General features: G+C 39.5%; 1 protein-coding gene across 1 annotated transcript in view; it reads right to left on the bottom strand.

Annotated features, from left to right (window-relative positions):
* adgrb3 (adhesion G protein-coupled receptor B3) overlaps positions 1 to 13,327 on the bottom strand; it is a 111,862-nt gene that overhangs the window by 11,136 nt on the left and 87,399 nt on the right. Inside the window, exons 16-18 of the mRNA XM_053332574.1 lie at positions 8,672 to 8,798; positions 7,418 to 7,521; positions 7,118 to 7,220 (exon numbers count right to left, since the gene is read on the bottom strand). Coding sequence (XP_053188549.1) covers positions 7,118 to 7,220; positions 7,418 to 7,521; positions 8,672 to 8,798 — 334 coding nt within the window. The remainder of the gene's footprint in view (positions 1 to 7,117; positions 7,221 to 7,417; positions 7,522 to 8,671; positions 8,799 to 13,327) is intronic.

The following is a 13,327-nucleotide window of genomic DNA, read 5'->3' as shown; positions in this document are numbered from 1 at the left end:
AACAAAACATCAGTCTGAACTGCAGTATCAGAGCTGGCAATAGTAGAAGACATCAGAGCTGGTCTAGATGACACAGAAAAACCATGGCATAGCATTCCTCTGCACTAACCCTTATTAGTATGCTGGGGATCCCACCTGGAAGCATGTGAGCCAAGGTCAACTGTTTTACACAGAGAGGAGGGGGAACACACCACAACACTGCTTAAATGATAGAGAATGCACGTCGTCAGACACAGCAGATCGCACTGAGGCTCAACAGTGTACAGCGGTACTTTTCAGCTTCATTAGCTTGTCCATCTTTGTTCTGTGGGAAGGCATCTCCAAATGGGATTGTTTAGAAGAGGATTAGAAATAAAGAAGTATCCTTAAGAATCTTGTCACTGCACACTGACATTTGTGAGTGAGAAGAGATTAAGCTTCTGCTTTTTTCTCCTTTTTTTGCCAAGTTCAGGCTACAGATTGTTTGCAGTGTGAAGCTGGGGTAATCTCAGTGATAACTGCGCAAAGAGAGAAAGATTGAAGTGTATCATCACATCCCAGGATATCCACACCATACTGTGAGATCTCCCATACACCTTACAGCCCCACTGAGAAAACCACACTTAATCCATCTAACCCCTGTAGTGTTCATAGGGTTCACAGAGACAATAATCCTGCATTACCTCATGTCTGAGAAGTGGGTAATTCTGTTTACCTACACCCACAAGGGACACTAATGACGTAAATGCGGATTCAGATTGAAGATATCTATCAAATGTCACGCAGATGCAGTACATGCAGGCGAAGATGTAATGCTCTTAATCCAGTGTCTTTCATACTTAAATGTAATTGGTGGGTTTGTGGCTTGTAATTTAAAAAACAGTAGCCTATAAAATAATACAACCAGGCTAATGTTAATAGGACATTTTATATATTTTCCTTGAGTGAAGATGATTGCCTTCTTCTTGATGTGCCAGCGACATAATACACAAGCACCAATGCTTTGATAAACTTTAAATCTTCACTTTATGTAATACATGAGTCATCACTGTGCAAGGTCAATACGACATATACTAATTCCACTAATGGCCAAGCTTAGTTGTAGAGAATGTGTGCAACTGTAAGAAAATACTTGCAGAGACATACATGGTGTACAATATGGAAGTTAACAAGAACAAGAAAAGACATGCTTTCTCATTCTGCTTATAATACCAACCTATTAAAATGTGCTTGTTTCTCCCAAATTCTTTTTACAGTCTTTTGTTAGAGTCAGCTTTGACTTTTGTATTCTGATGCAGAATGGAAACGTGCTGCAATTCTACTACAAATGTCCCATAGGTATCAGGAAAGTGATCATGCTTTAGTGAAAGACTTATTATGACACTTTAGAGCTGCTAATGCTGCAGAGATGAAAGTATCAAAGCAGCACATGAAATCAAAGCATATGAATCTCCCAAGACACGCTGCCACCTGCCCGTGTGCTAATTACAGTTGCAAACAGATGCCTTTGTAGAGGTAACACATATTTGCGCTACATTATATATCCCTGAGTAATAAGCTTTGAATTAGAAATAGTGTCTGCTATACTATATTATAGCTTCTTAAATGCTGTGTTAGTCTTACCAGAGGGATTTATGAATTCAGTGACCTGCATGACCGCAGATCAATGAGGGAACTCATACAGTAAGTATATAAAACAGTCATTTTAAATGCTGATTTTGACATGAGGGAGACAGCAGAGAAAGAAGGAAACCATTCATGCCTTCCCATATACAGTAGCTATACTGCCTGTCGACTTACATCCAAAGCTAATTTTAGTGTTGCTGTTGCTCATGTGCTGTCCAAGGTGCTGAAAATAGAGCCTGCCTTGTCTCTTAGAAACAGGTCATATCCAAGTGTTATGTTTCATGGTTCACTTGGTTGCCTATACCATCCAGCCTCATTAGCTCTCAAAAATAAAATAAAAAACCCTCTGTGCATTTGAAAGTACATTATGCAGACATTATGATAGTGCCAGTTGAACGTAGGCAGTCATACAAAAACAAGGTTGAAACCTAGAGTTCACACTGCCCTTTAGAAAGGCAAATGCCGGAGAGATGTTGAGCACACTGTGTCAGTATCCATGGAAACAGAGGAGCTGAGGAAGGGACCACATTAAAACATTGCAGAGCTGGTAGACGTGAAGGTAGCGTAGAGGGTGATGGGGTGTACTTCAAGCCAGTTCAATAATGGCAGGTTAAGGTCAGAACAGAAGTTTCAAGAATTTCTTGCTATGGCCTGATGATGCTCAGACTAAAAGGTCTGGACTGAGCCTTGATGCCGTCTCAAAAAGCTTAATTGCCATGAGCTGTTGCACACTCTGCTTCATAATGCAATGAAAGGCCAGTAGAATGGAAAGAGGAGCAATGACATATTGCTGAATTGAGACGTAACAAGGGATTTAAGTTTTACAATTAGTGAGAGAAAGAAAACCCTCAAAAATCACGGTTCCACATTGATTAAACTAACTTGGAGATTCAATTATTTATCTGACAGCTTCAACCATTTAATCTGCTATTCAATATGCATTATTTAGTTATTTACATGTAGCATTTAATATATGTTTTCACTATCAACGTTATTTTAAAATACACTATAGTGTACTATAAGAATCACCAGACCTGCTAGCATTACTTTCAACAGTTCTCAATCTGTGTGGGAGGAGGAGGCTGGTTGTTATTTTGATTGAAGCACCCTCCTATTGAATCAAGCAACAAGTGCCCCAGTGCTTTATACAGCAGGTGCTTTGGAAGAGGGCATTAAAAAGCCCCAACAACAAAGTGGTGGTGGCAAAGTGTTGTTGAACTGTAGAGTAACATTGAACAAAATGCAATAGCTTAGCTACTACAGTCAGAAAATGGCTACTTCTGCTGCTGTTGCGTTGTAAGCACATACTTTCGAAACTGCTGCCTACTTTATTACAGCACGTAACACCCTTAAGGCTCCATATAACCTAAACAATACTTACACATATTCCCCTTTAACATCACCAAAATGATTATTTTCTGTATATTGATTTTTCATGTTTCAGCTCACCAATAATTTAGTTACAAAACGCTTAACCTTCGAATGGAAGCCGAGGATGAATTCAATCCGTCTTTCTTTCACCTCTCTATAAACACGATGCCTCAAACTTGTACAGAACACAGCAGCAACTACATGTGTAACATACATGACCTTGAACAAGCCTTTTTTATATTGTTGTACTGTATAAAGATATCTTTCGAACTTTTATTACAAAGTAGAAAAAAAAAGATTTTTATTCTCTATATTTTTTTGATAATAGCTCAAAATGCTGAGCGCTCTAACTGCAACATCTTGCCCATTAAACTTGCAAAGGGCTGAATTTATTGTCATGGGTATTAAGCGAATATTCAATTTAAAAGCAGAATTTTTAAGCTCTTAATAATTACAGGGATATTAATTTTTGACAAGATACCAGCTTTGATAAGCCATCTGTGCTGATACATGACATGCAGCGTTTGAACAAAAGGTGATCGTTCCTAATCTCCTGACGCATCAGGAGATTTCGGCAACCAAAAATGAAATGCAGATATGTGGTTCAAGGCTGTTCTTCTTCCACATTTGTCTTTAGAAAAAAAAGGTTAATCTCCTCACAATGCTACTGACTAGATGCGACTGTATGACATGTTAAGAACTCCTTTTTAAAATCTTTTTTAAAAAACCTAACCATTTTTTTGTGATGTGTTTTTTTGTCATCTCTTATTTGTTAAAGGACAGATTGGCACTCAGCAGACCCTGGATTCATTGACTTCCACCTACTTACTGTAATGTATATTTATATGTGTATATGTATATTTTCTAGGAATTATTTTTATCTCTTAATCTAATTTTACCTTCTCTGGGAATCCCAACAGTGTCTCTTTGTTTGTCTTTTTTTCCATAAACCAGGATGTACAACAACGTGGAGGACAAAGGAAAATCAGAGACAGGCTAAGGTGACTCACTGACTTCCTGCTCCCAGAGGACACCTCCACAGCTGAGAGATGATTTCTATTAGACGATGAGCAACTCTGAATCCACAAACAGTGGAGCCAATTATATGCACTTCTTACAAGAGATGGAGGAAAAACAAGAGAGGCAGTGTCAGGAAACATGGCAATTAAACTCACACTGGGGCTATGTTTTCTCCTCATGCTGGCCTACCATTCAAACATTGGTTTCTACAGTATGGCTGATCAAACAGATGAACTATTTTCAAATATCATTACAACAACAGATAAAAAGACACATTCAAGGTAGACCAAATGGAAGATAGTAATAAATGCATTGCCCTAGAAGTTTTATCCATTGCTCCATGGAGACTGACAATATAAATGCAGCTTGCTAACTAAATAAATACAATTGACATATCATGACCTGAAAAGGCTGATGTAACAAACATGCTAGCAAACAGTTGCCTAGTAACAAATCCAACAGATGTAGGACAACATTTGCTTTCATTTGGAGTTGTGTATCTGGCCACCTGGCAAATGTAAGTCTTGTATGCACTCTCCTTTTAGCTCTGTTTTTGGTTTCCATCATCTAAATCCTCTACTAGCTTCACTAGCTAGTTGGTGCTGGTCAGGTAGTGTACAGACATTATACCAGAGATTTGACTGAAAACAGCTGCCTGATGGTGCTGCAAACAAGGCAGATGAGGTCATTAAACCAAAACAATGAGCTGAAAGATGCTAAAACATTCTATAGAGCTGAAAGAAGTGCAGAGTGCAGTGATAACTCTCCATGGGTTTGTCTCTACAAGTGAACTCTTTAGTGTTGCATGCATCATTTTATCCACTGTTGATATAAGAATATTGATTAGTGCTGCTTTAATGCTCAGTATAAATAACAATGTTAGCCCATTATAAATACATGCTTAATCAAATTTGGCCCCCTGTGAGTCAGTCAAGGTAGTTTGTCATGTCACTTTGAGAGACACTGAAATGACATCTTCAGTATGTCTGAAGATTCTCTGAAAACTACGTCATTTCTTTACAGATTTCAGAGACAGATTTCCTATTAGGAGCATGCCGAGTGAGTATTCCATGTTAAGTGGTGGTCCTCATAATCTAGACAGAAGATGACTGGAGCCTTGATTAAATCTGACAAGGCTTCAAATCAGCTCAGCTTTAAAAATGCCCTACAGCTTTCCGCATTCATATTCTTGGCTACTACTGTGTGCCAGATATGTAGTGGCCAGCAAGGAAACAGATGAAGTTTCATTTGAATTATCTCTGGATGCTATTTTTTTCTGTTTTTTAACCAGATTAACATGGTCTGTATAGTATAGACAAATGCAGTTTCTGATGAATTGTTACAGTTCAGTTCACACTTATTCTATAGTGTCACCAAAAAACACACATTGTAGGTTTCACAAAACATACTTCACAATATCTTTTCTTCCATTCATTCATTATTCATGATTCATTTTCATTGAACATAGGACAATTAATGGAGGGAAGCGTTTTGATTTATGGGTAGGATCTAGTCCAATATAAGCCCCAACTGCTGGTAAACCCATCTGCTCCCAGAATAAGTCATACCTATAAACACTGTGTAGCCATGCTGCACAGCATCAACAAATGCTTTTTGAATGATGGAATACCCATGTAGACATTTAAAAAATATATTCTTTTGATGCTTTTGTTGCATGGACTGTTGATATTTGCTGAAATCTACGACTGCTACAATGTAAGAACGTCTAACTGTTAAACCTAAAACAATGGATTAACGATTAATGATTAACGACATAATGAGATAAACAAAACAAAAAAACACCTGCGTGTTCCTTGCACAAGGTAAAGGTGTATTGCAAATAATGTTACACAATAAAAATATGGGTGTAATTGGACAATGTGTCATTCTGTAGTGCTGCCAAATAAATGAAAAGGGCATCTGTGTGGGCAGCTTGTAAATCCCAACTACTGTTTGCCAAACAATCTTTTACATTAGCCACTTGTTTACTGGCCATTTATGAAGCCTAAGAGAGGAAGTGATACATATTTATTGGAAGCAGTCCTTCTTTAACTCTAGCCATTGTCCTTTTGAATCCTGCTGACTGGAGCTGAACTTCAGCTATCATTGACATCTGAACAAAAACAAGTCTAATATCCTTCTCTGTGATGGCTTTGACTCATTTCAGTAATGCACACTGCACAACAAATCAAAATATGAGAGCTTCTTTAATCCTCCAACCCAACTTTTAAGGTGGGTTTTATTAGTTAGTCTTTGATTGACCGGTGCATCATGTCTCCCAGTGTACATCATGTCTGCTTTTCTGCTCCTATACTCCCACTCCAAAAGAAATCTCCTCAACTGCCAAACCATTCTGACAATGTTAATGATTGCTGTGCCACTCGTTTGAACTGAAGCAATAAAACTAGCATCACTATTTCATCTCAAAGTGATCTGACTGTCCTCTTTTAATCATTCTTTTAGTTTTCTTTATGGCCCCTCAGTTTTAATTGCAATTAAAGACCATCATTGTCTCAGTGCCAACAGATTGGGGTTGTCTCAAGTTTACCAGAGGACAATGTACTATATGAGTAAAGACCAATGGTCCTGAGCCAACACAGAGTAGATCTACATCTTATAGAGGCATTAGAAATACTTTATTCTCCATTTGGATGAAATATTAAAGGCTCCTTAGCGCAAGAGCAAAAACCAAAATGAGTAATTTGCCTGAAAGAGGCTATAATGAGGCTGTTATATTCTTGTTTTTGTACTCTCAATGACAAAAAAGGCACTATCTTGTAGATAGACTTCCTTGAAGAATGAGTTGAAGAATGGTCAGCATTTTCACAGCAACAGTAAAGTTGACTAATATTTCCCAAACTGGAAAAGGCTGAAGAATTACTACTGCCATGTATGATAAACTGCATCATACAGGTGTTACAACACTTGACAATACAAACCTGAAGGCTGCAAATAAATGCTCACATTACTCAATACAAAACTGAAAGTAACTCAATCTTTCAAAGAGGAGCAACACTTCAGTATCACTTGGATCTTTTCACCACGTTAAAATCTTTGATATACTGTATATGTTAAAAACCATTTGACCTCCACACTTAATAAATTCTTAAATGACACTTACCGCATTGTGAGTTTGCGTTTGTCCTACAAGGATTAAGATGTTCGAGCAGATTATAGATAAGCAGAAGTTGAGCAAGATGATAGACCGTTCAGAGCGAATATATCTAAAAAAAAAAAAAAAAAAAAAAGGAATAATCAAAAGCAAACCGAGTGAGGGCACTTCATAATTGGATATTCAGTTAGAAAGTCTTGACTTTTATCAGCTGATTAAACAAAGTGTAATAAATGCACAAACTTCACAGCTGAAATGATTTATATCATTACGTAGCTCCAACTTATGCTGTCAGGGTGTAGTAATTACCTCCATAGCACGGCGTAGATCACTGCCAACGTGATCAAGGCGAGGCAAGACAGACCACAGCCAACTATCAATGTCACAGATGGGACCCCTGAGTACTCCATGGTCTGTGGAGGAGACAGAGCAAGACAAACCAGTCAGTGGGAGGTTGGATGTGGTTCATGCAGGACAGTAAATCTGTTGCCCAGAGAGGGAACCAATCAAAACAACCACTACCAATCTGAACAGATCATAGTGGGTCCATTAATATACTGTGAGGGTTTGAAATGTGAAATGTGAGGGCATTGTTTAGACACATCTCTTAACTTTCCATCTATGTTTGCAGGAAATTATATTACAAAACACTGATAGCTACGGAACAGACATTGAAACCTGGGCTCAAATTCATCATCATGTTGCATTTGTTTGAGACCGTTCTTATCTGCTGTTCCATTAGAAATCACCTGTTCAACCAATCATGTGTTGTCATGTGTTGTCAGGCCTGCAACTGGTAGCTACATTTAGAGAAACTGTACACACATTTCACTTTTACACAATTCTTTTTACCCAGTGTTCTATTACTACAAATGCACTTTCATTGATAAATTCATATTTGCATTTTGCTGTTGATGATGCAGGCCTGGCAGTGACAAATGTAATAGATTGTTCTTTGTTTAATCTCAATTCCGACATTGTGCTGATGCAGAGGCCACAGTGTAAGTACTCCATGTTCTCAATGTTAATGACTTTATGTGCTAAAGAAATGGCAGGCTACAAGTTCTCTTATAGTAGTATCATTCCCTCACAGTATCTTAAAAAAAAAACTAAACAACAAAAAACAAATTTAGAAATCTCCCCTACAGAATTGGTCAGATTTACTGATGTCAGTAAAGAAACAACATATTCAATAGGACAACTTTTAACTTCATCACTAACCAAATGAGCATTTGACAGATGAGAAGAAGCACTGACACACAAGCACCAGCATGCACACACCCTCCCGCGTGCACGCGCGCACAGAGTTATCTAAATCTACGTGCAAACTCAAAAATAACCCCCCCCCCCCTCCACACACACACACACACACACACACACACACACACACACACACACACACCACTATCTCCCTTTACCGCTGCATTACTATTTAACAGGATTAGCACAGCAAAGATTCAATTTCCATACGCACCAGCACACATACACACGCAGGCAGGAATTTCTCCTTTACATTAGCCTATAAAACACACACACTGAATAATAAACCAATAGCCTACTTACTATTTCTCTTGGTTGCTGAGCCAAAATGGCGAAGGTAGATACACGATCACATAAGCATTTTGTATGGGATGCATCTGTAAGCACCGTTTTACATCCTTTTGTGGACCAGGCTCCCCAAGAATCGTTCCTGCAAGAAGAAGGCAGAGGCAATTAGAGGTTTAATTCCAGCGGTGGCACGACTTCACAAGACTTATCGACATCGCTTCGGCTTTTCATTTAATTATTTATTTGGATCGAGAGCTATAGAGCCGTATAGACTGTTACATTAAAAAAAAGGCGAATAGACACATCGACACGGCTCTTGTGTGGCTACAAGCAGCATTTCAGCTGGAGCAGATAGAGAGAGCAGAGACACGGAGGAGGGGGAGGACGCACGGAGCTGTCCAAGCAGACCGGTTCTGATTGATTCTCCATACGCAGATAAATAGCAACAACTGATACCAACAACACTATTATTCCCTCATAATGCTTGTCGATAAGAGCGGTTCATATTTACCTGTATCTCTTTCTGCGTGATAGTCTATTCCTCTAGGTTTTCCCCTCAAACGTCTGTATTCCTTTTTTTCTTTTCTTTTTCTTTTTTTTTTCTTTCTTTTTACCTCTCAACGCCTCTGTTATCCTGTCTTTCTTCTATTCCGTTGATTTTTCCTTCCTCAACTGTATTAATTAGCAGCTTTTAGATGCTTCCTTAGGGGGATTTTCACCCTGGAAACGGTGGACAGCATCAGATTGATACTCTCCTCTCTGCTGGCGTGAGAGGGGGAGGCTGATACAATGAAAAAATAAACGCGCACTGTCGCAGGATCAGTTTATTCGGCTGGTAGTGTAATGGTATGACGGGGATAAATAGTGTTTCTGGATTATTCCTGAAAATCATTTTACACGAAAGTTGTGGCTCGTCGGCGTGAAGCGCCTCGTAAAGAACCACTGCAGAACTAATACCACCCCGCGGAAGCATCGCGAATGGTTGCAGCCAGTCCCCACTTCACACCACTAGTAGGTGAAATGAAAGGAGCGCCTCTGTTCCATTTATCATTCGCCCCCACTCATATTCAATCTTCTGAAACAAAAAAAAAATCCTAATAGATGAAACATCCCATGTGAAAACTTTATTGATGCAAAAAAAACTGGAGAGGACTGGGCTTGGCGCACAGTCTTTAGCCGCACACATAATCTGATATTAAGATTCCTGTCACAAACGCTGAAGCAAACACCTGTTGTCTCTCAAGACAGTCTGCTGTCTCTTCACTCTTCAGCATCCAACTCATTTCATGACAAAGGTCGACTGGGATTCATACCAGTGATTTAGTACAGTATAGAACGTACTAGATGTTGATTTGTGTGCCAAGTGGCCTCTGCTGTGTGAGGCAATCCTACTCTGTCATGTGATCAATCAAAGATATTTATTATTCCTTGAGGGGACTGTGGAGCCTGTTGCAAATTTGCCATCAGGGCCAACCATCTCTGGGTTGTCCTTCTCTTGAGTACACATCCAATGCATGTTTGTGCTTTGCTACCCACGGACGCCACACAGCTTTATCTATTATAGAGTTGTCACACAGCCATTTCAAATTAGTTATACATTATAAGGGATTCAATGGGAAGAAGTATCAGGCTAGGTTGTTGTGAATCACGCAAACCAGATGCATCAACAATGAATCTAGTTGCAATACACATCGCATGAAAGGCTGTGAAAGAATATCTCACAACAGCCAAAGCTGGAGCCCTGAATTATGTCTTAAAAGCCTAGCAGAGCAGAGCGAGAGAGAGTCACCAGCCTGCTTTAAATTTTCAAGGATTTCTATCATAGCTACACAGCAGTCACAAGCAATGATGTTTCATGATAATAAATTGAAGTAAAGTCTGTGATTAGGCTCTTGAATAGGTTTTCTTATGTGTAACACTATTCAGATATAGTTATACTAAGAACTTCTACAAATGAGTTGATTTAACTTTAAGGACATCTATACACTGTATGAAGATAATTGAATTAACTTTCAAGATAAAATGAATGTATGATGTAAAGGCAGACATTCACTGCAGTCACCAGAGACTGAGACAATACTGTTTATTGACTCAGTCACACAAATGGAGGCATCTGTGTGTGCAATAAAGACTTCACTAAGTCCAAGAGCAAGACCATGGCTTGGAGAACTGGGAAAGAGGGTTATCATTGTATGACCTTCAATCACTGGTGGACTAAATGTCTTCCAAAACTACCTTTAAGGGTTGATTACTTGTGGTTATATGCCCATATAAGCATTGTTTTTTTATCAGCAGAAATGACAGACTATCCTGTGAGGTTAAGGAGATTAATCTGGTGTTGTGGCAGTCTATGTGATAACCCCATTGGACTGTGTTTTAGCCCACTGAGCTGTAGCAGAATGGTATGTTTTTTCAGAACTGTGACTTCTGGGGGAAACTGTGGCATGCGCAGTCATAAATGATGGACAACAACCTTGCATGGGCTGAAAATCAGTGAACTCATCCTTCGGTGATAGGATAGACTTTTTATTGTTTGAGGTAATCCCTGGAGGACAGAGAGAAGGGCAGTGATGGAGCACTGCTGGGTGACCAACAAGCATCACACCCTTCACACAGCTGCCCACTTGAGATCACCTTATCGAGCAGGGTGCTGCTACACTCTCAAAACATGACTGTCACATTCAAAGGCAAAACCCACTCTGCAATGCACACTTACTTGTGATGTGATAGACAGATAGCATGTGTGATGCCTTTACTTCTTGATAACTTCAGAATGAAACCACAACTCCCCTGGTGAGGACCTGATCCTCGACATGATCAGTCTCTTACTTTTGACTAGCTAGAGGTTTGCTTCTCTCTTGTGCCAGTGAGAGAAGCTGACAGGAGAACATCCCTTACTGGTGATTTATGTACGCCACGTTTGATGTGTTGTCTGACCTTATTGAGGCTCGGCGGCACTAGAATATAAATGTCCCCAGGAGAAAGTGTCACTGTTGATGTTAACCACAGTGAGACTGATGACATGACATTCATCAAATACCCTTTGTTGACCACTTTTCATCCGAGCAGTGCTGTATTGACAACCTGGTATTAAAATTTTCAGGATTGAAATAACTGACAGAATTTGATCATGCTCCAATTTAACAATTTTTGGGCTGTCACGATGCAAGATGAGTGACACCAGAGTGTCATAAAAAAGTTTTGGGCACATCCAGTATTAAAACATGTGGGAGAGACAGGCAGAGAGGCAGTTGCTCAAAACTCCAATTAGGTTTGTGTTCCTGGGTGAACTTTGACAGGATGAGTATCTCCTGCCATCTTATTACTAAACCCATAACTTAACCTGACATCTGAACAGTATACTCAAGAGGCAAACAGTGAAGCTCTGTAGCCTCATAACTATCCATCTACTGTACATCAAAATGCAACAACCTGGTATAGTAATATAGATTGGAAGACCAGACTGGACAATAGCCTGTGTTGTTTTTATACATGCCAGCCATTTTTGCATATAAGACTACATTGCTCATCATTTCTTCCAAGAATGGGGGATAACCATCCAGAAACCTCTTTAAATTCTTCGCATGCCCATATTAGATTAGGCAGACACGAGGCAGTGAGCCTTAGGCGATGCACTTTAGGCAATTTTATAAAGTCTTGAAAGAGTGACACACAATGACAGGCAGTGGAGGGTGGGGGCAATGCTGGGAAATTATTCCATCCATCTTGGATCTCTTGATGACGGGCAATTTATATGAGCCTGTGGGCCACACTGTGCGTGTTAACTGAATGAAGAAAGAAGAAAAATGAGTGCATACATTTTTATGCAGCAAGAAAAAATAAACAAAGAAAAAACACATTAATCCTCAGCAGGACACAACCCTGATAGAAGGAGGAGGATTTGTTGGGAGGTGAAAATGAGGGTGTCATGCATTTCTTCCTGTGACTTGCCTATAATCAGTGTATTTAGTAGAGTGAGTGCATGCTTAACTGCGGAAGGCATCAGCTGATTCAGTTTGTAATACTTCCAACATGACTTCAACTGTTTTCATATTAATTGTGTTACATTTAAATTCACTGTAGTTGCCAATCATTGTTATAAAGTGTGTGTGTTTTAATTTCAACAAAAAAAGACAACATGTGAATCCTGCCTCCTTGTATAGGGATCAGCTCAGTTGACAAGCAAAAAAAAGGGATAGAAACATTGATTAAAGCTGACAGACCGGAGCCAGTCAAAACTGTCAGAGTTTGCATGCAACCTCACTGAATCATCAGAGCATAGTGACACTGTTACACTTGCACTTCAGCATTACCTCAGGGTGCACATGTGATTTTCCCCCAACATAGTGTGCACACGCTCACACACACACACAAACACAGCAATCCCTCCTACTGCCAACTAATGCATGGTTAGTGTTCGCATCAGTCCATCAACAGTCCTCACTGGAGCGAAGTATAGAATTACTGTAAACATCGCCCACATTGCCACTGCTCATGCCTGTCGATGTTCTTTTGTAAAGAGATCATCTCAAACTGGACAAACAGGGGTTTCCAGCAAAAACCAGAGGTGGTTTAATTTTTTGGGGGAAAAAATCCACTAGGAATAAAGGATGCAACACTCTCTCTGTGATACGTTTCTCCATTTGCAGTGCAGACAGTTTCCACTAAAAA

The sequence above is a fragment of the Scomber japonicus genome, chromosome 14 (genome assembly GCF_027409825.1).
Source record: "Scomber japonicus isolate fScoJap1 chromosome 14, fScoJap1.pri, whole genome shotgun sequence".
In the NCBI taxonomy this organism is placed as follows: Eukaryota; Metazoa; Chordata; class Actinopteri; order Scombriformes; family Scombridae; genus Scomber; species Scomber japonicus.
This window is presented reverse-complemented; position numbering and strand designations above follow the sequence as displayed.